General features: G+C 39.4%; 1 protein-coding gene across 2 annotated transcripts; it reads left to right on the top strand.

Moving 5' to 3' along the window:
- The first annotated feature begins 2,042 nt into the window (after nt 1-2,042).
- LOC143040317 (electron transfer flavoprotein beta subunit lysine methyltransferase-like) lies at nt 2,043-14,023 on the top strand. 2 transcript variants are annotated; one of them, XM_076211213.1, is made up of 5 exons: nt 2,043-5,231; nt 8,220-8,386; nt 9,005-9,135; nt 9,621-9,801; nt 13,687-14,023. In XM_076211213.1, the coding sequence occupies exons 1-5, from the start codon at nt 5,010-5,012 to the stop codon at nt 13,841-13,843; spliced, it is 858 nt and encodes a 285-aa protein (XP_076067328.1). In that variant the 5' UTR covers nt 2,043-5,009; the 3' UTR covers nt 13,844-14,023. The 2 variants fall into 2 exon arrangements, with proteins under 2 accessions (XP_076067328.1, XP_076067330.1); XM_076211215.1 differs by lacking the exon at nt 2,043-5,231 and adding an exon at nt 7,797-8,091.
- The last annotated feature ends 3,833 nt before the right edge of the window (nt 14,024-17,856 follow it).

Below are 17,856 nucleotides of genomic sequence, written 5' to 3'. Positions count from 1 at the left end.
GAGAGTGGGAGTCACTCCACAAGGGAGATCCGCACTCCATAGGACACATAGCTCGTCGGTGCAGCGATACCGCTCTCGACCGTTACTTCAGCGATTCGAGTTCGAGTCCTGCGTAGGGCTGAAAAAAAAATCAACATCACTGCACCGCGAACCGACAGTCCAGCTGTGGTGGGCAAGGAGTCGTGTGTGTGTGTGTGTGTGTGTAAGGTCTTGGCATTGCCCATAGATCGGGTCATAAATGCATTACCCGTGAGGGTAATAGCTGTCGATCACGAGCCCAACACATAGTCCAAGATAGTGGTGGTGAATCAAAGGATTACAAAGGATTACAAAAGCGGAGCATACCGACAGGAGACCTTTTGATCCATATCTAGGTCGGATGCGAAAAAAAATCATATTAATAATAAAATAATAAATAAAAACTATAGTAATGTAAATAACAAATAAAATACATAAATAGATGCATAGGTATAGTTAAATAATAAACAAACAGGTAAATAGTAAATAATAATAAAGTGACATATAACTAATAATAAATGAAAATCAGACAGATAAAAGATAACAAAACAAAAACAAATAATATAAGATAAATTATAATCATTACAGCATCTTACTTAGGTATTTATCTAAATGATTCTTAAAGCTTCGAACTGAACTACATTGCACTACCTGTGCAGGAAGTTTATTCCATTCATTAACTACACGGTTGGCAAAGTTGTTTCTACCTACTTCCAAATTGAATCTATTTCCGGATAGTTTGAGACCATTGTTTCTTGTCTGATTCTCATTCAATGTGAAAATTTGGTCACTTTTGATGTTGTCAATTCCCTTTAAAATCTTAAAGACAAATTCCCTTTAAAATCTTAAAGACAAATTCCCTTTAAAATCTTAAAGACCCTATAAGGTCGAACGAGTGCCGCCGTGTAAGGTGAAAGGTTGGAAATTAGACCAACTGACGTCACCGAATCCCGTACGAGTGTAGGGGAGGGGTTTCGTTGAGGTGTTATCACACTTGAGCTATTTTTCCTCCGACTGTTAGAGCAGATTCTCAACCCGCAGCTTTTGGGAAGGAATCTGATATGCTACATGAAAATGACTTTCCTCCAGCATATCAAATAACAGTCTATGTATTAATTTATTTTTACACAGTGATTTTACGGCGGAAAAAGTTCTGGGGGTGGGCAGTATCGCTGATTAATCGGAGGTTGGTGGCGCGTCACCCGAATTTTCGAGACTGATTTTTTTTTTTCTTTCTTTTATCGTGGCGGTGACGAAGTGCCGCGGACAGGATGAGCAGCCAGTCTGGAGTTGGACTTTTGACAGGCACTGCAGAACACAGAAAATATTATTTTTCCAGTCGAATTCCGCTGCAGGGAATGTTCTTTAGAAAGGCACATCTGCGGCCAAAACTCTCGCCCGCAGCGGGCAGTGTACTCACTAAAGGGGTTATCACACTGGGCTATTTTTCCTCCAACCTCCAATTAATCGACGGTACTGCCCACCTCCGCCGTAAAATCTACTCCAACAGTCGGAGGAAGAGGGTCGTCACCGTGAACTGCGTCAGCTGGCAGGTTACTCCGTCAACGTCGCTTGCGTCGTCGTCACTTGCGTCGTTGTTGGGCGGTGTGTGCGTTGTTACAGATCCAGGTCGGCTCACTGACCGACCACCATCTCATGTCGCCTTATCCGATAACGCAAGAGAGTTTTGATATCGGGAGACTCAAGCTTGCTCCCAAAGGCCGGAGGAAGGTCTCCAGCGACAGGAGGAGGAGGAGGAGGAGGAAGAGGAGGAGGAGGAGGAGGAGGAGGAGGAGGGAGGGAGGAGGGAGGGAGGGAGGGAGGAGGGAGGGAGGGAGGGAGGGGTGAGGTGTGTGGGGAAGGAGGGGTCATGTATTCAGGGAACTCGTTTGTTAAGCGAACTAAAGACGCAAGCAGAGGGAATGGCTTCTCCCCCCACCCCAACCACCAAGGACAGAGCAGACATGAATCAGGGATTCCGCGCAGGAAAGGATTACGGTATGTGTGTGTGGGGGGGGGGGGGGCGCGTGGGCGCGTCGCGGGATCTTTTGGTCAATAACGAAACCAAGTGATTCACCACGGTCTTGGATCAGGTGTTGGACTTGTAATTGATAGCTATTATCTTCCCGAATGAGAATTCAGAGCTCATATATGGCTCAATCTGTGGGTAATGAATGGTGTGACCTTATATATAGACACATTTAACTCCTCGCCCACCTGAGTTGGAGTGCCGGCTCACAATGCAGCGAAGCTTTTTCATTAAGCCCTGGGCGGACTTGAACTATGATCGCTGAATTAGAGGTCGAGATTGGTACCACTGCACCATCGATCAACAATGGTCTTGTAATTCAAGTTCATTCTTAAATTAATTAGAAATGGGTCATGGGTAAGGAAATAGACCACCGAATACATAAGTATGTTATATCCAATACTTAGAAATTCAGACACACCTGAGAGAGTGGAAGTGCTAACCTACGGGACCATTCTTCGCCTGATAATCACTTGCTGAGCTGAAACTTGGACATTGACGTCGAAGACCAATTTAAAAGTACAGTCAGCTGAGATATTAACCCTCACATTAATTAAAAGTGTCACAAAACTTGATCGTTAAAGAAACACCACAATTCAGAACTCTCGCCAGATAAAGTAAGTTCTCACCTACATCGAGATGGCTCAATTACTGCAGTACGGTCACATCAAACCCATAGACCAAGGTAGAAGTAGTCAAGCGGATTGAAAGACTTAAAGCTACAAATTCCCCAGGTCCAGACGAAAAATTTCCGAGAGTGCTTAGAGTGTGAATTTGAAATCTGCGACCAGTTAACAGAAATATTTAATGAGTCGGTAGGCAAACGCTGTTCCTGTTTTCAAAAAGGGAGATAAATCGTCTATATGCGACTACAGGCTAATCAGTTTGACATCAGTTATAGGTAAAATGCTTGAATCAATAATAGTTAATTGACTTAGAGAACACATCGAGAGACAATTTGATTCGTGACATACAGCATGGTTTAACTTTAGCAAAGCGTTCGACAAGATGCCCCGCCAGAGACAACTAAATAAAATCAAAGTCCATGGCATAGGAGGAAAAGTGTTAAAATTGATTAAAGCTTGGATCAATGACAGAAAACAGCGGGTCACCATAAATGGTGTAAAATCCAAGTGGAGGAGTGTTTCTAGTGGGGTCCCCCAGGGCTCGGTTTTGGGTCTTTTATTGTTCATTATGTACATAAATGACTTGGAGAATGGGATTAATAATGATGTTAGTAAGTTTGCGGACGGAACTAAAATAGGACGCCTAATTAGGTCAGGAGATGAGGTCGAGATTCTGCAGGATGATCTTAACAAATTGTTCACATGGTCTGTGAAATGGCAAATGAACTTCAATATTTCAAAGTGCAGCGTATTAAAAGTAGGGCTACACAACCCCGAAAATAGGGACTTGGGAGTTCTAGTGAATCCTAACCTTAAATCCAGGAAACAGTGCATTAGCGCCAGGAATAAAGCTAACAGAGCATTAGGTTTTATAGGAAGGTTACGAATAGAAGTGCAGAGATAATTATCAAACTATCTAGCGTTACAAATGATTACAAAAGCGGAGCATGCCGAGAGGAGACCTTTTGGTCCATATCAAGGTCGGATGCGAAACAGTTATAATAATGATAAATGAATAAATAAATAAATAATTGAATAAATAAAAACTATAAAAAAGTAAATAATAATAAATAGAACAAATGAATAGGTATAGTTAGATAATAAACAAGCAGGTAAATAGTGAATAATATATTTACATATAACTAATAATAAATGAGAATCAAGCAAATAATAATAAATAAAGAGACAAATGATAAAAAACAAATAAACAAATAATATAAAATAAACGACAGTCATTATAGCATCTTGCTTAGGGTGTTTATCTAAATGATTCTTAAAGCTTCGAACTGAACTACGTTGCACTGCCTCTGCAGGGAGTTCCATTCATTAACTATACGGTTGGCGAAGTTGTTTCTACCCACTTCCAAATTAAATCTATTCCCTGACAGTTTGAGACCATTATTTCTTGTCTGATTCTCATTCAGTGTGAAAATTTTGTCACTCTTGATGTTATCAACTCAATTTATAATCTTAAAGACCTATATCAAGTCACCTCTGAGTTAGACCCATCCTTGACTATGTGGTACATTTTTGGTCTCCGCCTTATAGAATGGGCATCAATTCACTAGTATCAGTACAGAGGAGAATGACCAAAATGATACATAGGCTCAGAAATTTACCTTACGAAGAGAGGCTTAGGTACACATTCTCTGGATCTAATAGAGGTGTTTAAGTGAATCAAAGGCTTTAACACGGGTGACGCAAAGTCATCATATTAAGACAACAGGACAGGACTCGCAGAATTGATTTTAAACTGGACCAATTTAGATTTAAGAAGGGAATAGGTAAGAATTGTTTTACTAAGAGGGTGGTTAACGAATGGAATAGACTAGTGAGCGCTGAAACTATCAGTTGTTTTAAAAAGAGGTTAGACAACTTTATGGATGGGGATGACAGGTGGTAATGGGCATAGAACTGCCTAGTGTAGGCCTTATGGTCCTTATGTTCCTAAGGTACCCAAGAAAGTATCTGAGATGGATCTCCCGTTCCCCGCCCCTCCCCATTTATCTCACTTCAATTGATTTTTCCCGTTGTGCGCTGATGGCGTAATCGGAAGCGTGTTGGTCTCGCATGCACTTACTTATTGGTCCAAATCCCGCAGTGACTGTTATCTACCCCAACTGTCCATCGCACAGAGGGCAAAGGGGATGGCTTCGGCCGTGGGCAATAACCTCCGGGCATTGGCTCCTCACTTATTCTACACTGTACTGTTTGATGTGCATTTATTTGCATATACACTTGATAGTGTATAAACTAATAGGGAGAAGTAATTCCAAGAAAATTCGTCGATTACAGATCTTTGAAAAAAAAAAAACTCCAACCAACTAACCAACCCAATGTTTACGTTGAGCGGTATGTTTATCATTAGGCGAAAGCTACCAGACTTTTCTCTACTAATAAGGAGGAAATACGTAAACGACAAATTTCCAAGCAGATTGGTGACAGGCAGTTCACATTCACAGGAAGAATGGTGCCCACATTACTCAAAACAGAACTGGCTAAAGAAAAGTGTCCAATACATGTGTATACATACAGCAAACACTGGATTAACGAGGGAGGTGAGTAGTTGAGGTGAAGATTAGTTGAAGCATACATTATTACATAGTTCAAAATGCATCGGATGTGGTCATGTGAAGACGGCCATTTGTGAACTTATCTTCGAGATGATTTTCGATGATCATTTATTCTTGAATATTTTCTTTGTATTATATTTAGGTTTGCATGTCCGGTAGCAGACACTAATGTTGATGGAAACCTGAGTTACCTTTATGACCATAATGATGGTGATAGAAATGAATATTTCTTTTATGAAGAATATAACTATCAACTCACACACACAATCACAGTACCCACTACCAACAGGCAGTGACAAAAAAGAAATTCCAGATAGATATATGGGCTGCCTTAGTTTGAGTATATAATAAGGGATTGCTAATAATTTGTTTTGATGTATTAACACTGGAGGTGGGGAGCTAATCTGCCAGACAAAACCACTATACCTCTGGGATACTGTATTTTACACAAAATATCAGCAGAAATATTAAAAGTATTATTCAGGTTCTGAAATAATAAAATATGTACATATTTATTGTCATCCTTTACATATGATAACCTAAATGAAACTACTGCCCCAACCTAACCTAATATGACCCATCTTGCTGTAGTTTGGAGAAATACATGTGGGTTTATTAGTTTAGAAATTGAATAATGTTATTATTATTTGTTTTAGTAATTTAATATTGAATTAATCTCCATAGCTAAAATCAATCTTAAAAAAGAAAAGTACTAAGCGTACATGCTTTTTGTGTTATCCTCGGCAGTTTGCATTTATTATTCTGAACTATGTGTTCTTGTCATTATTTGCACTTCATGTACATTGTTTAATTGCCAAATAAAGTCTATCTATCTATCTCTAACAAAAATAAGACTGATTAGTATCCAAAGTTAAAATTAATTTCCTTAGCCTTATGTAGAATTATAATAGGTGTTTTAAGAAAGAACAAATAAGTGAGGTTGATTAACATAAAAAAATAAATGGATTCGAATTACTTATGATACCTTTACACAGTAGTCCAGATTATCTTTATATATTAATACATACCTTTGATACACAATATCTTTAGGTTGCTATATCATTCGTACATTTCTTTGAGGGTACTTTTTATTATTCATGTGACCAGAAGCAGATGCCTGCTAATGAAGGTGCTGTGAGATGGATGGCATGGGAATTGGGCCCTCACTTCTATCTGGAGGTGTGGGCCCAAGATCTCCCTCCATAAACATCAATTGTATTTCCTCCTTTTTTCACATTGGGAAAGCTGGCAACCAGTAACTGCTTTCCTCCTATTACTACAACAAGTCAGTGACAGAAATGGTCCCATGCTTAAGCAACGTACATAACAGTTTAATTTTTTTTTTCACAAAGATCAGTAGGACCAAGGACTTGTCAGCCACTGTGGGACTGAAAGTTTCCAATCAGTGAAACTCAAAGCAAAAGTTATTTTATTGTTTAAAAGAAATTTTCCAGTTTTGGATAACTTAAAGTGATGGAGTTTTGCAGGTTCCCCTTGGTAAGAAGCAACATTTCCCCAACATTCTGGTTTCTGCTGTTTTCTCTAAATTATATCTATTTACAATTATGGTATATCCTCCAGTCTCTTTTACTTCTCCTTACTTCATTGCAACTAATGGGGTGCCATAGGGCTGAATAAGATCCTCTGGTATTAGAATGGAAAAAGTACCACTTGATTTGTAAGGGAGGATAGATACTCAAATGTTGTCACACAACTAGATAAATTTTTCTGGCAGTAATCAGAATAAAATAAGCATCACATAATAGAGGAGGTTAAGCATACATTGTCAGGTCATACATATAGACTATATGTGTACGTATATGTATATACTGTAATATATATATATATATATACATGTATATATATATATGTATATATATATGTATATATATATATATATATATATATATATATTTATCAACCACAGTGCACTTTAATTCTAAGCCATCAACATTAGGTGTCCCGATGGAGGGAACATGCAGAAATTGAAATGTGGTATGACCAAGGACTCGAACCTGGTTAGTGCATAACAAATGCTGTAGTGATTTAAACCATTGCTTCATCAAGATGGAGCAATGGTTTAAGTCACTACAGCACTTGTTATGCACTAACCAGGTTCGAGTCCTTGGTCATACCACATTTCAATTTCTGCATGTTGCCTACATTGGGACACCCGATGTTGATGGCTTAGAATTAAAGTGCATTGTGGTTGATAAAAATGTATTGCTATTCACTGGGACCCATTCAGTGTTGCACACATACATATATGTATATATATATATATATATATATATATATATATATATGTATGTATGTATGTATGTATACATATATGTATGTATGTATGTATGTATGTATGTATATATATATATATATATATATATATATATACACTCACATATACATGTACATACCTGGTATATATTTCAGATTTGTTTTGTGATGAGTAAAACCATTTCTCATATCCTGAGTTTTTAGATTGATATATATATTCCACTGGACTCTCATTCAGGAAATCAAATTATGTGGTGTTTGATGATTTTTTTTTTTTTTATAAAGTTTGTTTGGTTTGTAGTTTAACAAGGATGAAAAATTGATACAGCCCAAAGGTATTTCTTGTTGTGTGCTATGTAGTTTTTCCAGGATGAGGGGAGGGTTGATGCATAATGAAACAGTGGGGGTGAACCAGCTTCAGCACTCAGGATCTGTTATGGAGGTTCTGCCTTTTGCTGCATTCCCTCAGACCCAGGCAATGGGTGAGGGACAAGGATGACCTTTCATCCACAAGAAGCTGAAATAGAAAGGACAACAAATGAGTTTTAGATGGATGGTGGATGGGTGAAGGGTGGGTATATGCCTTTAGTTGGCTAGCCCCAATATAATGGGGAAGGGGCTTTTTGTGTATGATGATCATAAAGATTTTATTAAAAACATCACCAGGTATTTCATTTGTGTCTTGTATTTCCCTTTTAGGATTTAATATTTCAAGAAACAGTAGAGAGCACACATCATATAACTCCTGAGCTCAGATTACGCCTGATAACTCCCGAATGTCGATTATGGATGGCTACTCCAGAGGAGTCACCTTTCCCTGAGCCATTCTGGGGCTTTTACTGGCCAGGTGGACAAGCTTTAACAAGGTAAATTATTGTAGAATATATTCCTGCAACATAAATTAATTATGAAAATATCCCACCTCTATAGGACCAATGTGGTGGTCCAGCAAGATGGACTTGAAAGCTGCTCATTTTCAAAACCCTTGAACTACTTCACTTCCATCAGGAGTTGTAGCCCTGTGGGGCTAACACTCAGTCTCCAGACTGGGTCCAGGATATCTCTTTATCAAATTCCACTTTATTTTTTACACTTTTTCACACATGGGGAGCTGACAACTGGGGACTGCTTTCTTCTCCCTACCTCTTTCAGTTACTGACATAGAAATGGTCCCACACTGATGTAACACTGACAACAGTGCAAAATATTGTCCCAGAGAGATCTATGGGAGGTTATGAGAACTGTTGTCAGCCACTGTGGAGTTGTAGGTTTGCACTTGGTGAAACTGAGGGCAATGATTGATTGATTTGATTTTTATGACATATATTGTTAGGTATGTTCTCTCATCTGGCAAGATTTTTACTACTATGTCTTTATCTATTTATTTTAATCCTTGGAGAGTACAAATGCATCAGTGTTTTGAATTTGGTGATAGTGATTTTATAATTTTTTGTGTTTTCTAATATAATGTAATTGCCTTTCAGATTTATTTTAGACTCTCCATCATTAGTGGTTAAACAAAAAGTTTTAGATTTTGGATGTGGCTGTGGAGCAAGTGGATTGGCAGCAAAAATTATGAAGGCAGAGTCTGTCACATTTAATGACATTGACAAAGGTATGAAACAGTGAAGATAACTTTTATGAGAACAGTAGCTCCCTATACTGTCTATCTCTATATATCAAAAGGCCTCTTCCCCCTTATAAGGGAGAAGTCAATAATTGTGGGGGTTGATAAGCATTTTTGGGTTGCCAAGTTTTCAAATTATCAAAAGTAAAATGTACAACTGCCATTCTTGAATTAGACATTTGCCTGTTTCTATTTCTATTTCTACTTTACAGAAAAATGTGTAAATAAAATGTACCAGTAATGTAATTTCCATTCTACATCCACTTGCATAATAAAAAAGACCAATGAGGTCAAAGTCCTGGTTTGAAGTACATAATGAAAGTTGAATGAAAAAAAAAAAAAAAAATGGAATTTCTGATTTAGAATGATTTAGAAGTGACATATATGTTGCTATTTTCCTTGTAAGGGGGAAAAACATTAGTATGTGTATGTATGTATGTATGATATGAAAGACTAAACTGATCTTTTTACAGATGCAATGATTGCTGTTCAATTGAATGGCTCTTTAAACAATATAGCTGTTGACAAATTTGCTTCTGAAAACCTTATTGGCAGTTCCTGTAAAGATTATGATGTGATCTTAGTTGGAGATATGTTGTATGACTCTGAATTTGCTGATTCCCTATTCATCTGGCTGAAGGAATTACATCAAAGGTACTAAGAAATATAATTAGACCTTAGGATTTATTTTTCAATATTGATAGATTATTGAATTATTTTGATGATAAAATTTTGTTTTTAAATCATGTGATATATACAGTACTATATTTTCTAAATATGTAAAAATGTTTAGTTATTTTTTTTCCTTACCCTTTCTCAAGGATCCAGCTATCTTTCTCAGGTCTTATATTTAAACAAAAATATTATGATGTAGAAAAAAATGTGAAGTGCAAATCCATGTGAATATTTGCAGCATTTATATTTTTACACTTTGGAGATATGGAAATGTTTATGGTTGCAACCCACTGGGTATCATAGTTAGTCCACATAAATTGATGTACTGGTAAATACAGAGACATGCTAAACTGTACTATCTGTATCACTCTATATACCAATGGGCATCTTCCTTTTGTAAGCGAGGTAGCCAGCCAAGGCATAAGGCATGCCTCTGCCCCCACCCATCCCACTCTGACCCTTCACCCAATTCCCTTTCTTAGTTCCTTGTTAATCCCTGTCCCCTGCCAACTGCCTGGGTCAGAAGCATTGCAGCAAGACACAGCAGATCCACAGCAGAGCCCACCACTTCATTTACATGATGACCCTCCCTCCTTGTCCCCTCATGTGAAAACAGAGAAGACAAGGAGAAATCCCTTCTGACCAGATCAAATTATATTCCATTGACAACCATTTTCCACACACTTATCTCTTGCCTTTCCCCTCCACTGTTTAAAAGATAATACCCTTTTACTCAAAGTCCCTTCACCCCATCCATCCACCTCACCCCATCCATCCACCTCATTCTTGGTCAACCCCTCAAGTTCACTTCATCCACCTTTGCCTTCAACACTTTTTGCTAGTCTTTCTTCATTCTTTTCATGTGCCCAAACCATCCAAGTATCCATCCTATCTGCTAGCTTCCTTTTCACTCCCTGCTTTCCTTCTCACCTCCTCATTTCTTACTCTATTTGTACAAATGTAAGTGAGCAATTATAGGAGCATTACTGTACTTGTGTGTATTGTATAGATGCACTGTTTGTGAAGATAAACATAATGCACTTTGCAATCATATGTATTTACTCCGACTGAATACATGCAATGTGTATGAGTAGTTCTCTGGCCTTCCCACAAAACCCTTTGGGAAGAAATTTTGGACTGTTTTTGTATATTTTATTAGTGTGTGGGGATAATTCTGTCACCAGCTTATGGTACTTAGAGGGAAATAGTTGCCATATGTCGACTTCCCATGTGAAAAGATGGAGGAAATGCTTTCAAAATTGATAGAGATCTTGGGCCTGGTTTGGAGACCTGCAGGGTGTCAAAGTTACCTGTCATTGGTCTTATAACAGGTATGGAAATACTAAAGTGTCTGTGACAGTTTGGATACAGAAACTATTATAGTGCAGAGTAATTAATTTGGTTAACATTGGGTGAATAAATTGCATACAGTACAAGTGTGAATGGGTAATGGAAGTGACAGATAACGTGTACACACCAAAGAGGAAACAAAATACTAGAACAACTCCCTAACTTAAACATGTTAAATTCCAGCAAATACCCAACCAGGCAACCTTCTCAATATAGCCAGCAAGCAGCTTCCCATATATAACAATGTGTTCCCTTTCCCTCCAAAGACAAACTGCATGGGAAAGTATACATGACCTCCCCTCAGACCACTTTCTCATAAAGATTAGCATACAACTAAAAGGAAAAATAAAACCTACATGCAAGAAAACACTTGTAAAGTACAAAAAACAAATTGGCAAGAACCCATAGAGAAAATAAAAAAGAATGTAGGGAACTTTTCCATAGATCAGTTTCTAGGTCAATGGAAATGATATAATTGACAGTTCAGAAGGTCAGCAAGAGATATATTCCAGGAGGCAATAGGATAATATACAACCCCAACAATGCACTAGATGGCCACCCTAAAAAAGGATAAGTAAACTAAAAAGCAAACAGAAATTAACAGAAAAAATAGAAGAAGAAAAAGTCGTACTCTGTAATTTCTTGAGTGGATGAAAGGGGAGGGTCGTCATGTAAAGAAGGGGTGGGGGTAAACCATTTTTGGCTGTCAAGCCCTGCTGTGAAGATGTTATACTGTATATTGTATGGGTTCTTCATCCACAGGGAGCTAAGAAAAGAGGGACAACAGATGGGTGTGGGATGGGTGAAAGGTGGGCACATACCTTGGTTGTGGCACCTCCCTTATAAGGGGAGTGTCGCAGGACACAGCACATCCACAGCAAGGCCGCTTCATTAAATCAGCGACTCCCCCTCTCCGTCCCCCCATATAAAGGAGAGGACGGGGAGAAATCCCTTCTGGCTGCGTCAAAAATTTTTGCTCACACACACTACCTCACCCCCATTCCCCCGTCCAATCCACCTCATGCATCACAACTTTTTCCATATACAACCATTCTCCATTCACCCCTGTCTTCTGTCCTCTCCCGTCCTTCCTCAACCGACATTCCCCTCTTCCCCAAAGCCCCCTTCACCCCATCCATCCATCTCATCCTAGGACGTCCCCTCATGTTCACTCCCTCCACATCTGCCTTCCATACCTCCTTTACTAATCTTTCTTCACTCATTCTTTCCATGTGTCCAAACCATCCTAATACTCTTTCATCCACCCTATCTCCCAGCTCCCTTTCCACCCCTGTTCTCCTCCTCACCTCCTCATTTCTCACTCTATCTAGCCTAGTAACCCCCATCATACTTCTCAGACACTTCATCTCAAACACATTCAAGTTCCTTCTCTCTTCCTCTCTCATGTTCCATGTTTCTGCTCCATACAGGCAGAGTATGTATGTATGTATGTATATCTATCTATCTATATATATATGTATGTGTGTATATATATATATATATATATATATATATACATATATATATATCTATCTATCTATATATATATGTATGTGTGTATATATATACACACACACACACACCAAGGGCTTTTTTCCCCCTTATAAGGGAGGTAGCCATGTCAGAAGGCATATGCCCACTCCCACCCATTCCACTCCCATCCATCACCCTTTCCTCCCTTTCATCCTCATGGATGAAGGGTTATTACTATATCTTGCTCACTGCCCTGGGTCAGAAGTACTGCACCAAGACACAGTAAATCCACAGCAAGGCCGCTTCACTTAATCGGTGACCTTTCTCTCCATTCCCTCGTGCAGAAAATAGAGAAAGTGGGGAGAAATCCCTTTGTGCTGTGTCATAATATCACTCACACATAACCACTCCCTAATCCAGCAACTTCTCCTCCCCACTCCCTTCCTTGCATCACATTATCATATATACACAGCCATTCTCCACTCACGCCTGTCTCCTGCCTTCTCCTTTCTTTGCTCAACAGACACTCCCCTCTTTATATATGTACAACTAAAAGACATCATAAAAATAACAAACAAAAAAAAAAGAAAAATTGGAAAGACACCCAAATACCATAGATGGGGAAATGCAATACAAACAAATGTGGAAAACTAAAAAATTAAAAATTAAAAATTAAAATAAAGCCGTAGACAGTTATAGTAACCCAGTGAAAAATATAATCTCCAAAAGATTAATGACCTATCATTAACAAACACTTCCCCAAAACAAGTTTGAAAGTAATGACAAAAATAGGAAAATAAATGGATATGAAAAATCAATCAATATGTTGCCCCATGATTCTTTTGCAGGAAACCCACAGCTCCCAGCTAGCTGGCACAGGCCTTTGGACAGGCTCATAGATCATTCAGGGAAGAAATATTCACAAGGATTTGCATACTTGCGGTTACATGGTGATATACATAATACACATGCACTCAGCACTTTATTATATATAAGTGATTGGAGGAAAGTTGGACCCATATTTGACTTTTTTTTTTTCAGGGGAAAGAAAATATATATTGGTGACCCAGGCAGGTATGCCATTGCTGAGCATCCCTTATGTAATGAATTGAGGTGTCTTGCAAAATACCAGTTGCTGAGGTCAACGGTGCTTGAAAATAAAGGACATTCACAATCATATGTTTGGACATTTTCTTGAAGACTGAAAACAGTGGAGTAATTCAGTTCACCATGAATTGAAAAGATGAGTTTTTTGGGGGGGTTGGGGATGGAATGTTGTTTGAACTTATTGTAATATGATTTGTAATTCATAGTAGTATAAGTTTTTTTTTTTGCAAAAATATGTATTTTATAATAAATAATACAGTATTGAAGTAAATTTTCTTTGGCCTTCTATACTAGTTTATATGGATATTGTTTGATTAAAAATATGATTGTGTATAATGTAATTTGCCATGGTCATGGATCATGTCCTAGACTCATGATTGACAGCTAATATTCTCCCAGGTGAGCATAGATATGGCAAAAGCTTCAGGACCTAACAGGATCTCAAACTGGATACTTAAAGAATGTAGGGAACAGCTAGTGGACAAGATTCACAGTCTTATTACATGTTCATTGAGAGAAGGTATTGTGATTCTGATTGGAAAAGGACAAATGTGGTGCCAATTCAAAGGTGGAAATAAGGAGACAGCACTAAATTATAGGCTGGTACAATGAGTCCTCGTTATACGGTACATATGCATTCTGAAAACCTTACTGCAAATTGAAATTACCGTATACCGAACCCAAGTTTCGACTTATGGCAGACGTACCTTCTTGATCTTTCCTCTTCAAAATATCTAATTTTACAACCAAAACTTGTGGCAGGATCGGAGGAGGGATTGAGGAAGTTGGTGACAGAGATTGGGAGAGTATGTGATAGAAGAAAACTAAAGATAAATGTGGGTAAATATAAGGTGATGAGATGTACAACGGGTGAAAGTGGCAGTAGACTGGAAGTGAGCATAAAGGGAGAGCGACTGGAGGAGATGGATAGTTTTAGATACTTGGGTGCAAATGTGGCAGGAAAAGGTGGAGTGAAGGTGGAGGTAGAATGTAGATTGAGAGAAGCAAGTAAATGCCTTGGTGGATTGAAGAGTGTAATGAGGAATAAACATTTGGGAATGGATGCTAATAGGAGACTATATGAAGGAGTGATTGTGCCAACAGCACTGTATGGAGCAGAAACATGGAACAATAGAGAGGAAGAGAGGAGTTTGAATGTGTTTGAGATGAGGTGTCTGAGAAGTATGATAGGGGTTACTAGGCTAGATAGAGTGAGAAATGAGGAGGTGAGGAGGAGAACAGGGGTGGAAAGGGAGCTGGGAGATAGGGTTGATGAAAGAGTATTAGGATGGTTTGGACACATGTAAAGAATGAGTGAAGAAAGACTAGTAAAAGAGGTATGGAAGGCAGATGTGGAGGGAGTGAACATGAGGGGACGTCCTAGGATGAGGTGGATGGATGGGGTGAAGGGGGCTTTGGGGAAGAGGGGAATGTCTGTTGAGGAAGGACGGGAGAGGACAGAAGACAGGGATGAATGGAGAATGGTTGTATATGGATGATGTTGTGATGCATGAGGTGGAATGGACCGGGGGATGGGGGATGAGGTAGTATGAGCAAAATTTGATGCAGCCCAAAGGGATTTCTCCCCGTCTTCTCCTTTTCTGCATGGGGGGACGGAGAGGGGGGGTCACCGATTTAATGAAGCGGCCTTGCTGTGGATGTGCTGTGTCTTGTGACACTGCTTCTGACCCAGGACAGTGGACAAGGTGCAGGGATGACCCGTCATCCAGGAGGTGCTAAGATAAGAGGGAGGGTGGAGGGGGTGTGGAGTGTATTTAGGGATGGAATGGGTGGGAATGATTTTATGCCTTTTCCTTTTTGGCTACCTCCCTTGTAAGGGGGAAAAAGCCTTGGTATATGTATGTATGTACCTCCAAAACACGAGTGGATACTGTATCTGAATTTTTCTTACCGTAAATAGAATCGAGGGTAGTAATTACTAAATACTGTAACTGAATATACCGGATAAAGAATTACTGTATAAGGAGGACTCACTGTATCACCTACCAGCACAATAGTGTAAAAGATTGATGGACATTTTGACAGTTTGGCTTCACATCTGGAAGGTCATGTGTATTGAACCTTTTAAGCTTTTAGTCAACAGGGATTGATGCACTGCAAAAGAGAGAGGTATGGGTGGACTGTGTGTACTTTGACCTAGAAAAGGCATTTGATAAAGTACCTCACAGTAAATTTATGTGGAAATTGGAGCATGTTGGAGGACTGAGAAGCAAATTACTAGAATGGATGAAAGACTTTTTGAAGGAAAGATACTTGACAGTAGTAAAGGATAAAATGTCAAGATGGAGAGCAGTAATGAGTGGAATTACACAAGATTCAGTGCTTGCACTGATAATGTTTTTTGTCTATGTCAATGACATGATGGAAGGAACAACAAGTTATGCCAACATGTTTGCAGATGATGCAAAAGTCATGAGAAGAGAGAAAAATGAGGAGGACTGTAGAGAATTACAGGAAGATCTGGACATTGTTTTTGCATGAAGCTAAGAATGGGATGCAGGGATGACCCGTCATCCAGGAGGTGCCAAGATAAGAGGGAGGGAGGAGGGTGGAGGGGAGTGGAATATATAGGAAATGGAATGGGTGGGAGTGGTTTCTATGCCTTTTTCTTTGTGGCTACCCCCCATGTAGGGGGAAAAAGCCTTTGGTATATGTATGTATGTATGTATGTAAGAATGGGAAATGAAGTTCAATACTAAAAAATATCAAGTCCTGGAAATGGACAATAGTGGCAAAGAACCATACTTTTAAACTATTCCTTGGGAAGTGAACTTATTACAAAAGCAAAAGAGGAGAAAGATTTGGGAGTGTTTTGTAAAAGACCAGATACCTGACAGACATATCAGCAGGACTGTGGGAGAGACATACAGATTACTACAGAAGATCAAAGTGGCCTTTTACTCTATGGATGAAGAGATGATAAAAAACTCATTGAAACTCTGATCTATCCCAGACTGGAATATGTGCCAGTAGCATGGTCCTCACACAGAGTGAAGAATATAAGCAAGGTTGAGAGAATACAAAGGGCAGCAACCAAACTGGTTCCATATGAGGAAAGACCAAAAGCACTGGGTCTGCCAACTTTGAAAGATCAAAGAGAAAGAGGTGATATGGTTCATTATTCAGGTCACTAAAGGGGATAAATTGCATTGACAGAAGCAATCTCCTGAATAAAGGTGTGAGGGCTTTAAGAGAACCTTGTAGTAAATTGAGAAAGATGTGAAGGATGTACATACATACATATACCAAGGCTTTTTCCCCCTTACAAGGAAGGTAGCCAAAAAGAAAAAGGCATAAAATCATTCCCACCCATTCCATCCCTAAATACACGCCATTCCCCTCACCCTCCCTCATATCTTAGCACCTCCTGGATGACGGGTCATCCCTGCACCTTGTCCACTGTCCTGGGTCAGAGGCAGTGTCGCAAGGCACAGCACACTGATAGCAGGGCTGCTTCATTAAATTGGCGACCCCCCCTCTCCGTCCCCCCATGCAGAAAAGGAGAAGACGGTGAGAAATCCCTTCGGGCTGTGTCAAATTTTGCTCGCATATACTACCTCACCCACCATCCCCCCACCCATTCCACCTCATGGTTCACAACATCATCCATACACAACCATTCTTTATTCACCCGTCTTCTGTCCTCTCCCGTCCTTCCTCAACAGACATTCCCCTCTTCCCCAAAGCCCCCTTCACCCCATCCATCCACCTCATCCTAGGACGTCCCCTCATGTTCACTCCACATCTGCCTTCCATACCTCTTTTACTAGTCTGTCTTCACTCATTCTTTACATGTGTCCAAACCATCCTAATACTCTTTCATCAACCCTATCTCCCAGCTCCCTTTCCACCCCTGTTCTCCTCCTCACCTCCTCATTTCTCACTCTATCCAGGCTAGTAACCCCTATCATACTTCTCAGACACCTCATCTCAAACACATTCAAACTCCTTCTCTCTTCCTCTCTTATGTTCCATGTTTCTGCCCCATACAGTGCTGTTGGCACAATCACTCCTTCATACAGTCTCCTATTAGCATCCATTCCCAAATGTCTATTCCTCATTACACTCTTCAATCCACCAAGG

Source organism: Oratosquilla oratoria, chromosome 28 (genome assembly GCF_046742065.1).
Source record: "Oratosquilla oratoria isolate Oo_2021 chromosome 28, ASM4674206v1, whole genome shotgun sequence".
NCBI lineage: Eukaryota > Metazoa > Arthropoda > Malacostraca > Stomatopoda > Squillidae > Oratosquilla > Oratosquilla oratoria.
The sequence above is the reverse complement of the archived record's forward strand: the minus strand, read 5'-3'. Positions and strand labels throughout refer to the sequence as shown.